Consider the following 13468-nt stretch of genomic DNA (forward strand, 5'->3'; position numbering starts at 1 on the left):
AGTGAGAAACCACAAAAAAGCCTGTGCTCAAATATGGGTGTCATAAGAGTAAAATAATAATATTGAAAAAAGGTTTTTGACCCATGTCAGCTTTATGGGCAATACCCAGTAGATTGCTTGTCTTCCAGCCAAGCCATTTATTCACTCAGTTACTATTCATAAATGAAATTATATAAAATGTTAGGAAGGGGAAGTTTGTTTTTTTCTTTTTTTTTTTTTTAATGGCTTATGAGAACCCATTAACTGGTTTTGTGTTCCAGTCCATAGCTAACAGTTCTTTACCTTTAAAGGCACAAAAGATAAAGCACTTTTATTCCTTTCTGAAAGAACCAAGCAGCACCCTGACACTCATACAGCCCTCCCAAACTTTTGAAGGGACATGTTCATGTTGTTTGGTAGCACTGGGGAGAAGTGTGCATAGGATTAAGCAAACTGATGAGCTGAATCAGATCATTGTTCCAGTTTGGTTTTAGCTGATCTTTGTACTAAAAATCTGTTCCTATGACAAGTGGTTTATAATAGTACATAATGCAGCAAAATAAGTCATGTCAGAATTTTCAATATGTTAGTTTATGGCTTGAAAATGTCAAGTATTTTGTGATACTGTTTTAAAACTAGAACCTAGATTTATGTTGATCTGTGCCAGAATTGTTTTAATCTGATATAGGACAACAGTCTGAAAATGGGCTGTTGACTCAGTTGTAATTACAGCTGTTCTGGATGTGACAGTGATGATCCATGGATTGAATCAGAGCACGATGAAGTCATATTTCTTATGACTAATCATGAAGGTAAGGCCTTTGTGAAGGTAGAACACTTCTGAAGGAAGGAGGTTCCTGTGGAGGTTAATTGGTATGGCTGTGGAGGAGCAGAAGCTGGGCTTTGGAGCTCTATGGGCACCTGGAAGACATTCTCCCAAGTCCAAGGTGTCTCTGGGTGCTGGTGTCCACACCAGTTTCCACAGCACACACTGGTTAGTGCTGCACTCACCCTCATTCCCCACAGACTCCATGGCTTTTGGCTTCCAAAAGTAAAGGTGCAGAGTAGATTTGGGTAAAGCAATCAATGCATTTTATTTCCCTGGAGCAAGAGCTGTAAAAGGACAATGATCAGAGGGAGAGAACAGGAATGTCTTTCTGCAGTGCCCTTTCATCCAGGTTCTTGTGGAAGGTCGTTTCTCAGGACTTTGCTGATAACTGGAAACGTGTCCAAGGGAGATCACCCTCTCCTTGGCAGGGAGAGATGGTGGCTGTTCTCATTTGGTTGCATCTGGAGGGATCAGTAGAGGGGCAGAACTGCACATGGCACGGGATGGGCTCTACCCTGGGGACCTTTCTGGAGTGATAGACTGTGGAAGATGAGACAAATAGACGCAGGCATTTGTAAGGAAACATGGTGAGGATGATAAGCAGCGAGGAGTGTGGTGCACAGTGATCAAAGCTGTGCCAGTTGTCAAGCCACTGTGGCTCTGGAAGAGGATGAGGGAAGATAGAGGACTTTGCATCACGTTTGTGGAGATCTGTTTTCACAGGCTAGTTGTGTTGGCAAGGACAAAACATACATTAAATGAAACTCCTGTGATGCCAGTCCAGTATTTTAAAGCAAAAAAAAAAAAAATCACAAGTATCTCAGCAAGATTTTGGTTGTCTTTGTAATTTTGATCATGACTTTCTCTCTTCAGCTGTCTGTGATGCACTTTGTGGTATTGGACTCTTACCTGTAACTGTGCTATGAAGTCATTATGAAGGAGAGCTCTAAACCTAATGATTTAGATGTAGAGGGTTCTTCTGTAATAGAAATTTTATGCACATCTTAAGAGTTTTCCAGACCTGGAATGTACCCACAGTTACTGTGTTAGTGGAGCATGGGGGTCTGATGGGGGGCATATGGAGTGATTGGATAATGTTTCTATAGAGGATATTTGAAAGGGATGCTTTTTGAGATAATGTACTTTTTATAGAAAATAAGAGGTTTTGAATTAACATTTAAGCTTTTTAATTTTTTTTTCCTGAAGCAAATTAGTTTAATTCAAGATCCCAGGTGCATGTGAAACTTACCTTATGGCAGTAGATGGTAATTTATTTTCTCTGGGCTTCTATGCTTTTCTCTTTCTGCTATTTAGATAAAAATCAAATAATGTGAAGCATAATAATGATACATTTGCTCTGTAGAAGTTTGTGTTTGGGTTAGAGCAGAAGACTTGCAGTCATTTTTCAGTCCCATTCCTATTTCAAGTGTCGTCTCAGAGGGATGTGATACAATTTTTGGTTATTCATAACTAAAATCAGTGTAACCTCATCTTCCAATTCCAAAGGGCATCAGTTGATCTCCAGGATCTTGAGCTGAAACCTTCATGCAATTAAAGATTTAATTTCAGTTCCTTAGAAGAAAAAACAGAGCTTTGATAGTGTGTCCCTGATTTGATTCGATGTCATCTTTATCTTTGGTAACATGCTTACATGGAAAGTAGCCCCAGTAGTATCAATTTTAAATGTTTTCAGAGCAAATAGAGTAACTGATCCTTTGCTTTATTTTTTCAGTCAGTTTTGATATGGTCTTTCTCTTCCCCTTGGTTCTGCCTCTCTGTCTGTCTGTGCCTGTAGCTCCCAGCCCAGCTTTCAGCATCACAGAGCTGCGCCCTGTCATCCCTCGGTGTGGTTGTTCTCTGGGCTCCTCCCCTGGCTCCTCATGGTTCTCTTCCCTCCTGGGAACTTCACGTTGTATAGTTTAGTTCTCTTTGGAGTTTTGGAGTTTCAGCCAGCTCCTCAGGGTATTAATGGCCTCTCCTACCCTATGTTTTCTGATCCCTTGCCCCTTCATCCACTGCTCAGAAGCATTGCTTTGATGCTCTATGTTACTTGTAGGAGCACAGCCTCTTGGTTCCTCAGTACTGTGATCCCTGAGCACTTGGAGAGCAAGGGCTTGGACTGACAAATGACAATTTTTCGTACACTTAGATACAAGTTTTAACTCTGTTTTCTGTAACCACTTGCAGGATACCTTTTGTAAAACTTATAAATGCAGTTTTTTCCTTGATAATTTAAGATGAAATTGGTTTAGTATGAGCTATGTGGCCATTTACTCCAGAAAACTTGGATTTTCTTATACTCTGGTGTATAATATGTTAAAGTTAAGTGCAAGTACACATTGTGCTACTTTTCAACAGAAAAAGCCTTTTTCTGAAGTATTGTTTTTATGGGAAATTGGCTCTTAATATGCAAATAAACACCTATATGTTCATTTATTTCCTCCTAGACTTTGGTTTAAACCCGCTTTGTTAGACTTCTCCTTATGTCTGCAGCCTAGGTCAGGACCACCCTTTTTTGGCCCCTCTCACTTCCATGAATGCATTTCTTGATGAATACAGAAATAAAACGTGGAAGCACCAATGGAAGATTGGTGCTCCTTTGGTTTTTTTGCATGTGCAGTACCCGAGGGCCTCCTTACACAGGTCCTGGCTCAGAGGTGATGCTGGCAGCATTGGCATGCTCATCGTGCTTCCGTGTCCTTGGAGCCCAGCTCGCTGCATCCCTGCAGCTGATTGTCACCTGCATGTCATTACTGTGATGTGTGGCTGCAGCAGCATGAGGATGTGTAAAGAGGGTTTGTCATCCTGCTGTATTTTACCAATCCAGGAGTTGATAAATTATTTAGTCAGTGAAGCTCGATGCAGACATGGAATTTTATGTGCCCGGCGGTACTAGCTTAGGATGAGAGTTCCCAAACGTCAGGCTGCTGGTGGCTGCTGGAGTTCCTGGGCTCCTGTAGAGTTCTGGTGAGCTCCTCCAGAGCATCACTAGTCCCTGTCACACTTTGTTTTCTACTGTAATTATTTAGACAGGGCACATCCTGCTGTTGTATTAATTTTCAGTGGTGCGAGCAAAGAGTGAAATCTGAACTCTGGCACTGAAAATAAGTATTTTTGAACATTCCTGATCCATGTTCAAAACAACAAACTCACAAGTCTTGACACTTTTAAAAATGTTACTTTGTGAATGGACCAGAGAAGAGTTGATCTTAATAAAGTTACATTTTTTGCAACAGTCAATTGTGTTTACTTGCTGGATATTCCCTTTATAATGGAGCTCCCACCAATACTGCTTGTTTTTTGTGGGTGAATTTTCAGACCCACTTCTTCTCCAAAGCTGAGATGTTTGCGTGTCAGACACTTAGCATTATTGTGAGTTAAGGCATAGTAGTAATCTATAATTTAGACATATGAAAACCGAATTAAAATTGCATTACATGTGTGGTTTAAGGCAACACCAGAATTTAGTTTGAAATTCTGTCCTCATGTCACCTTATTGTAACTAAGAAAATGTTATACTTCGGAGAGTTTTAATTTCTATGGGCTATAGGAGCCATGAAGACCAAAAAGCTCTTGGCTACCAGATACATAAAACAGCCTCTAGGGATTATTAATTCTTCTAGATGATTTTTTGTCTGTTTTGTGTGCTTTTTTAACCTTATTGCAAGCCTGGGGGTATTTTAGGAAGGCTTCAGGAATAGTTTTTGAGGTACTGCAAGGCTGTCATGAATTATCTCAAGTTGGTCCTTATTTCTTTGCGATTCATGTGTGTAGTTCTGATAAAACCAGGAGTAGATACTGTAAATAGTGAATTGAAACATATTTTGAAATAAATATTGTCGTGAAGTTTGTGTAGTTGGATAGGCACTGAGTTTTTATGAATCATGATATTGAAGAGCACAAGATTTTATCTGGACCTGTTGGGAAAAAGCTTGAGCTGTCACTTGGCTTTAAAAACAACAAAAAACTCATCCCCCCAGACATGATGGGTGCTTTTTAAAAAGCTGAAGAAATCTGTTTTTGTGCCGCTGGTGAGCCATCAGTTGTCTTTAAGGAGGAAATGTTTTTGTTTGCATTAAGTCTGCGGGCTGATGTCAGCATGGGTAATTCAGCTGGGCTCATCTTATCCTCTCTGTGGACACCTAAGTGGCCTCTCTTTGTATCTCGGAGAAGCAACTTTCTCCTCTCCCATTAACACAGCTCTAAGTGTATTTTGAACTGGAGGAGAATTGTAGCTTCTATGTTAGAGGTTAATATAAACAGAGTTAATTTATACAATCCTTGTGAAAAAGGTTACTGAAAATTCTACAGAATAACTTCAGAGAAGTCATGGGTTTTAGTGGTTTCTTGTTGATTTACTGGTAGGATACATGAAATGTTTTTAAATAATTTACTGATGCAAAGAAAAAACATCCAAGATGTTTGTTCATTTTTCATTTCTGAAATGAAATGAATGGGATGGAGGAGAGCAAAAAGTGGGGCATAGGGAGGATTGCAGGTGAGAGACTGCTGTCAGTGGGAGTGAGCAGTGCTGCTTCCGTCTCAGTAGGTTGTAGAAAGGAAAAATAGAATGAATTACATAAATCAGTGATCTTGTGTAGATGAACAAGCTGATGGTGGAAACACAAGTGCACCGTGAGACCGTCTAAGCAGCTTGCAGATAAGATGGTGGAATGTAGAATTTGCTGGAGAACTGGTTCAGTATTAAAGGTATGAAAGGTGTTGAGCCAAGGGTATCAGAGAGAAAATGGCATTTGAGGGACTGGAAGGATATGGCCACTGAAAGGGGAGAGATGGGAGCTGGAGAAGTCCTGTTTCAGTGGACTGGGGTCGTGTTCAGCCCTTTGTTCGTATGGTCTTTTTAGTTTGGCAATTTGGTTTAATTTTTAAGAGTTAAGGCAAACGTTTATTTTTTTTTTAACTGGCTTCTTTTGACAGTCCAGCTTTCTGTGTCATCTGAGAAAGGCAAATGGCTGTCTTTAAACTACTTGGGTATGAAGGAGGCTGAGCAGGGCTGTTTCCTAAGGCTCATTGGTTACCCCATGTCATCACAGTTACTGCTCTGACTGTGTCTTAATGGGTTCCAGCTTACAACAGTGAAAACCTCTTAATGGAAAACCACAATAAACAAAATGCTCAATAAATGTGCCTTAAAGTTGGGCCTGTTTGTCTCGTAGAGCTGGTTTTCACAGCGAGGTGGCTGAATTGGGGGTTTTACAGTGACCCAGCAGCCGTCCGTGTGCCCTGACACCGCAGAGCTGTGCTTGTCCTCGGCTGTTTCATGGAAAATAAATCCCGTGTTGTTTCTGAATATTAGTCTTGCTGGCAACGTTTCAGGGAACTTCAGAAAAGCAAATAAGGTATAAGGTTACTGACAGTCTGTAAAACCAAGGACAGAAAATTTGCTTATACAGCCTGGAAAAGGACAGACTGTTCTCTCAGAGGCTGATGCTTCTGCTGTGTCCAGACTGCATTGATTGGTGGTAAACATCCATATGGGCTCCTAGAAAAACTGATAAAAAACTTTGCTATCAAGGAGTGTTAAAGAAAGGGGCAAACCTTTTGATTCTTTTTTTCCCATTTTCTTTCCATTAATTTGAATTTGGAATGGACCAGAAGAGTTCGGTGGGTTGTGCTTCCTTTATTAGTTTTTTTTTCCTCATGATGAGTCCTTTGGCTGCTGTCCTTATGATGGGATCTTTCTGAATATGTTTAATAAACATAATTTACTGCAGGTCAAACATACAATATACTGCAGTGTTTTTTGGTTATCCAAAGTGTAACAATAAACGCTGATACTTATTTTCAGAACTTGTAGGACAAAGGCATTGATGTGGCTTTTCCTTAGGACCAAGATACCAGCAAATTTTAAAGTAAATCACAATGGAAATAAAGGGTGAAGAGCATGGTCTCTCAAAAGAGGTTCTACTGATTCTGTGAAAAAAAAAAAGGGGGAGGGGGAATAGAAAAGAAAAATGTCTCAGTCTGTGACAAAACTTAACTTCTGACTTCTGTGGTTGTCTTTCTTTCCATTTAAACTCTGCAATGACTTTCTATAGCCTTTATTTTTAGCAAACCCTTTGTAGGGAGCACATGAAGGGAGGTTGTCCTCAGCCTGACCATCACTTTTAGTGTCCTTTTTAGATGAGTTGATGGGCAGTCATCTCGTCAAAGGTCACGTCATTTGCTCTGTTGGACAGAGCATGTGCAATCTTGAAACTCTGTTATAGCAAAATTAGGTTTTAATTTAATTCCCAAGTATTCTGTGTGACTTCACTGCTGAGAATAAATGGTGTTTACATGGAAGTAAATGTCACTGCAGACGCACTGTCCTTGGTCTGCTGGCCTGTGAGCTGTACCATGGATCAGAGCTTACACTCCAATTAATTTCAAAATTACAGACACGAGACTTGGTGTAGATACACAACCTTGTACTCACCTTGGTTAAACCTTATACTCTTCTTCCTGGAGAACAGTGGGAAGCCTCAGCTGTTTTGGGGAGAAACCAGCACATCATTGTTCTGTTCTTGTTACCAGATTACTTTTAGAAAGTAGGTATTCTGGTCCTGATATCTGTTAAAACAACAAACAAACATAATCAAATAAAATACTTATTTTAAGTAAACTTTGTATTATGTAATGGGAGAAAGAACATGTTTGGAGCTTGCAGAGGTTTTTGGAGTTTCTGTGGTTTGGCAGAAGGAATGCTGCTGTCCCTTGCATTAGTGCTAGGTGGCTGCAGCCATGAAATTAATGGAAAAAGCCAAGCTCCTGATGGATCTTTGAAGTCTTCACCTCAAGTTTTCAAGGCTGCTGTGGGGAGAGTTTAATATTTTTTGCATGTCATTTTTCATTAAATGTCACTCAGTGCTGGTTTTTTACCCTCCCATGTCCTTTCCCCCTACCTCCTCTCTTTCCTGGATCAGGTGACTGGCTGTGACTGTGTCCTGGCAAACGAGATGGGGTCAGCCTGTGAACCCTCTTCCAAAATTTCAAATTCCTTTAACAGAAACAAGTCCAGGCTGCTGGTGCTTCTTGTGTTGTGTGGCATGTCAGGCTGATGCTACCATTAGCATGAGCTTCCGAAGGATTTAGTCTTCTTTTCTCTCCCTTTTCCTCTTGCAGTGTGCAATATCGCCTTCAAAATTCCTTGTTGGTCCAGGATTTTTTGGTGTTATCAGCAGTGTGTTTTCCTGACTCAGTGGGTGTGCAGAGCTGTAGGTGTCTGTGCCGACGATAACTTCTATTTTCTTAACTTTCTTTCTGGTGCAGTTCAGAATTGCAGCGTGGCATTTCAGCGGGGGGTTTGTTCCTAAATATCCCTTTGTTGGGAAAGGTCAGTCACAAGGATGTGCTGGCACTGATGCAGGGACAGGCTGTGCCAGCATGTCAGATGCACTCACATTACAAGTGCAGATTATCTCTTCTTGTGAAAAAATGAAATTGTTGTGGTTTAAAGTGACAACTAAGTAGTCTGTTGGAGTGTTAATTAGAGTATTGTGGATGTTTGGGGTTTTCCTGTCTGGGGGTGCTGGGGCATACAATTAGCCAGGAGATACTGCAGGTGTTAACATCTGCATCCAAAAGCATCCAGATACGGGCGTCATTGAACACTGCTATGTGGGCCTTGTTTGCCAATGCAGGATTTTTCAAGATAATGATGCTGTTGTAATAAGAGTTTGTAAGTTTCAGAAAAAAGTTGTAGTCAGCAGTAGTTAAGACAAGTTTATGTCACTTCCAGCAACTTCCTGCCACAACCAGCAAGAGCATCCCGTGTCCACTGTCATGTCGGTACAGAAATGTCCTCTCTGTATCTTGGTGCCTGGTGAGCTCTGCAAGAAAGAACAATCACTTTGGGTAATAAAAATGACATACAAAAGAGAGAAGCTGTGATTTATTTTGGGAGATGGAGTAGAGTGGCAAGCAGTACTTTAAAGGTCACTTGTCTCAAATAAACCCTATCTCTCTCTCAAATTTAAAGAGAGATTGCGATGTTTCCTTGCATCTAACTTGCATTAAATGTCTTTTGCAAGAATATATTGCAGAGTCCAGTAGGAGCATCATACACACCCTTCTGCTTTATAGGTGATGGAAGGAGAGTGCTGACAGGGGGATTGAAGAGCAGTTTTGATTAATTAGTTGTTTGGGAATTCTGGCAGTACTTTGAGTTGGTTATCAGTGGGTTTTTGTGAAAATGAGGCACAAAATAATGCACAGCCTGTTTATTTTGAGAGCCTTATTCCATCAGTACTTAGAATTACAGAACCACAGAATGGTTTTTGTGTTGGGAGGGACTTAAAAGCTCATCTTGTCCCAAGCCCCTGCTGTGGGCAGGGACACCTTCCACTAGACCAGATGGAGCCCCACTTCTCAGTCTAGGTGTGGAAAACAGTGTTCATCAAAAGAATCTTAAAATTTAAAATAAATTAGAGGACAAACTGTATGTGGCAGTGTGTATGCATGGGTCCTGGGAAGTCTTTGAGCCAGAACAGGCTTTAACAGCACAAGTTGTTGGTAAAGAGCAGGCACCTGCTGTTGTTCTCTTGGGTAGTCCTGCAGAATTGGTTTTACTCTTGGTCCTGCTCACTGTTTTCCTGGAGCTGTTTTGAAGGTTTGAGAATCTGGATAGAAGGGAGCTTAAATTAGATTTCTTTTTGTCAGTGCTATGACAGTCAGCATGGGATTTGCTCATGGACGAAAAGTTGGAACAGTTTGTTGAAATAGAGAGGTTATAAAGGTGGGGAGAGGCTGAAGAGTTTGCAGCAAATCTGTGGTCTTTACGCTAGAGGCAGTGAATCTATGTGGGTTGATGTGTTCTGTAATTTCCTAAAACTCCTGGATATTTCAGTTCCACTGATGCAGAGCATTTCAGCAACTGCCAGCTGCTTTACCCTGTCCATTTGCCAGTGAGTGCTGGTGGATGTGACCTCCCTGGGAAGTGATGCTCTGACCTTGTTGGGTTGTGGCTCTGGGAGTGTGTCTGGAGGCACTGGGGATGCAGGACAGGGTCACCCTACAGCACAGGAACATCTCCATCCACAGCACAGGTGTCACCAGTGAAGTGTCATTGCCTTAACCAATGTCCAGGTGTCTAAGGCTTTAGGGAGGAGAATGTGTTGCCTCCTGCCTTGTGCCAATTGGAAGTGGAGCCTGGAGAGTACTTGTCTGTGTGTGGCACAGAAATGGGTTCTGTAGGCAATGTTGTGCCATTTGGATGCCAGAAGTAACCAGCCAGTGCTCCAGACCAGAATTAAATCTCAGCTTCACTATTGCACATTTTGTTGTAATTGAGAGGTCACATCTTGGTGTATGTCAGCTCTTTGCCATGTGCTGACAGAGGGGTTGCTTGTTGGCCATTGGATTGAATTTTGTCACCCGAGTGCTTTGACCTTTTTACTGTTCTCAAATCTTGAAAATAGGTATTTTCAGCCTGTAAAACTTTTTCTGGTGGCTAAATATAGGCTTTAAAGTATTATGTTTCCTTTGTATTTTGATCAAGTTTACTACAGCTTAAGTTCCCTAACCCTCATTCTGCCAACTCCCCTTCGTCTCTCTACTGCTTGGATGGCATTTTTGTGTGATTTTTCTGGGAGTTTAGCAACCTTTTTCTTTTCAGGCTTTCTCCTTTCCATATAACCATATATATGAATTTACAGGTTGGATATGTTGCACTTTCTTTTGTTAGGAAAAAACAAAGCTAGAATAAGGTAAAAATAAGGATGGTGAGGAAGAGTGATGTTTCTCTTTCATAGCCCATATGGGTTGTTGTGTTTGAGTAGTGATGTCCAATGAGAATGTCATTGGGAGTTACAAGGGATGGAAGATCCCACATGTTCCTTATCACCGTTTTGGTAGTAAAATTATGTTGCATTTGTCAGGGGGGCCTCAACATTGTTTTTCCTGGGTGCAGGGAAGGTTTGGCAAGACCTGTGGTGCCACCTGTATTTTCAGAAAATATGTGAACTGGTATTTGGTGAATTACTTCTCTTGTGTGCTCTTCAAATAATGAGCATGGAATTGTGATGCTAAATAAAAGCCTGTTTATCACTTCTCTTAAGTTTAGTCAGTATTTATAAAGTTGATACCAGCTCAAGAGTATTTTCCAGTGCTGTCCTTTAATTTGTAGGACTGAATATCTAGTAGCTGACATAATTGCGTGGAATTTAATTTGTTTTACAGAAGAAATCTTTTCATTTTAATGACAACAATTGATGTTGTCAGAGTAGTTTTGGACGTTCTCTGCATCAGAACTTTATTTAAAGAAGTAGTATATAACTTGTATAATTTAAAAACAATAAAAGCATATAGAGACTCTCTGGTTGCTTGATATAATGTGCTTTTCATATAGTTGAGTATAACTTTTTAAAATTTTAAATATTAAATTTTAATGTTACAAAAGTAAGTATATGTGCCAAAAAAGGCAGCTGAATTAAAGGACTGTTTATTTTACAGTATCCCATGCAGCACTGAGCTACTGTTGGTTTTTTTTCTGTAGAAAGAATATGTTTGTGAACTTGAATTATGCACCAAAATTTAGATATCTGGACATGTTCATTTACAGATAGATTTATAAAATAGGGGTGCTGTTGTACATAGCTGTACCCAAAATACGTAATATTCTTTCTGTGTACTCATTTCTTTAAAGGAAATTCAAAGCCCTTTGTAGACCAAATGTTTTGTTTAGATTACATTACTTTTTGTTCTACACTGGTATTTTCTAAAGGTTACTCCTCAACTAAGGTGCATAAATAGAACTTATAAAAAGGAATCCTGCTTCTTCATAATGGATTGCAACATCAGCTAAGGTTAAATACTGTGAGCTGTTTGGCCAATGTCATACATTTGTCATCTTGTGGTACGTCACTTAGCTGTAAATATCCCAGGCCTTTGTTATATAGAAAGGTGCATTGTGTTCCATCAGTTCTATGAAATGTGAAGTGTGGTTGGGTCAGCTTAGTCTAAACTAGCTTTTCCTCAAAATGTATGTCAAGTTACAGGTTCAAATCTGTTTGATTTTGATTGAATAATTCAGCAATTCAAATACAAATGTGTAACCCAAGTTTTATGAAAAAGTTTGTCTTCAAGTCAGACTTAAACATCTTGTTTTCCTTTCTTTTTCCCACCTTTCCCCAAATTCATTATGTTTACAGCTTCCAGCTGACCTTACCAAGATGCATCTCACGGACAATCCTCACCCTCAGGTGACGCACGTCCCGTCGAGCCAGTCAGGATGTAGCATTGCCAGTGACTCTGGGAGCAGCAGCCTGTCTGATATTTATCAGGTAACACTGCTTTGGTTTCATAGGTTTCCTTCCTTGATGTTAAAACTACTCCATAAACAGGAATAGTGACCCTTTACCCAAGCTTGGGGTAAAACCCTGTTGATGCCTCCACCTGTCACTGTGCTGCCCATGGGACTCAGCACTCCCACAGACACAGAAATGCAACAAGCTGCTTGTAAAGCTCTTTTTGTTGCTTTTCACATCTTTCTGTATCACCGAGTGTGCTGTGGCTTTTAAAAGTAGCATTCGTTGATTCATGGGATCGTCTTCCTTTCTGAAATGGAACAAATCTCTTGAAATCAGCCTGGTGTTTCCAATACTGTCCTTGATTATTTGTCTTTATTGCTAATAGCAGATGTTCAGTTCTGCAAACAAAAGTGTGGTAATAAACCCACTTTGCAGTAATTGACTGTGGAAATTCTAGTGTGGCTTCCTGAGAACAGAAGTTGGCTGAAAGCCAGAGATGGCTTCATTTGTTTACTGATAATACACTTAATAAGTTACCTGTCTTGTGTCAAATCACAGAGCTTGTTTCATGGTGTTTATGTTCTGGTTGATGAGGGGCCTCAGCTTGGGTCTGTGTTGATCAGTGATTTCACAGCTTTTCCACTTCCAAGTTGCAGTCTGACCACAATACAGAGTGTACCACAGCTGTTTACCATGGTGTAGGTGTAACTTGATTTTAGACACCTGTTCCTTTTCCTTAGGTGCTGCCTGGATATTATTTCTATACTGGAAACAGATTAATGGTATCTATTTGCAGCAATATATTGCTTGAGGAACTTGAAAAGTAAGACATTGAAGCAAAAATTATTTTAGAAAATTGAAAGTATCTCTGCATTTTTGTGCTATTTAATCTACAACCTTACTACTTCCTTAGATTTGCTTGCTGCCAGCTAGATCACGAGTAGCTGGCATCCCTGAGAGAGTCTCTCCAAGATGTTCCATGAATTCTCTTAATTCTCAGAGGCTGTGTTGGAAGATGATGTTTTGTATCTTGATTATTTTTACTCTTTTTTTAAAAATTTTCTGAATCAGAATTACGTCAGAATTGATGTTAGGTTAGGGTTAAGATTGAGAGAGTCAAAGAGCCTACACAGCTCCAGGGACAATGGGGCTGGAAAAGGCCTGCCAGGGAGGTCACAGCAGGGCACAACACTGCTGCTCCTACACCAGCCATGGTGGTGGGCACCTCAGCCCCAGTGACAAGCTGCCTTTGGACCTAGAGTTAGGGTCCTACATGTCCCACAGCTGCATGGACACTGGCACTGGAGAAGGCATCGCAAGCTGTCACAGCAGGATGCTTGAGTTGCCTGCCTGAGTAGTTTGGAGAGGTTACTCTATCTAAAAAGCACTTAAAATATATTATTGATAACAA

General features: G+C 40.5%; 1 protein-coding gene across 5 annotated transcripts in view; it reads left to right on the forward strand.

Annotated features, from left to right (window-relative positions):
- Nucleotides 1-13468, forward strand: part of RAPGEF6 (Rap guanine nucleotide exchange factor 6) — a 118378-nt gene that overhangs the window by 60397 nt on the left and 44513 nt on the right. For all 5 annotated transcript variants that reach the window (XM_066329010.1, XM_066329009.1, XM_066329006.1 and 2 more), the window contains exon 7: nt 11959-12090. In XM_066329010.1, coding sequence (XP_066185107.1) covers nt 11959-12090 — 132 coding nt within the window. The remainder of the gene's footprint in view (nt 1-11958; nt 12091-13468) is intronic.

The sequence above is a fragment of the Sylvia atricapilla genome, chromosome 14 (genome assembly GCF_009819655.1).
Source record: "Sylvia atricapilla isolate bSylAtr1 chromosome 14, bSylAtr1.pri, whole genome shotgun sequence".
NCBI lineage: Eukaryota > Metazoa > Chordata > Aves > Passeriformes > Sylviidae > Sylvia > Sylvia atricapilla.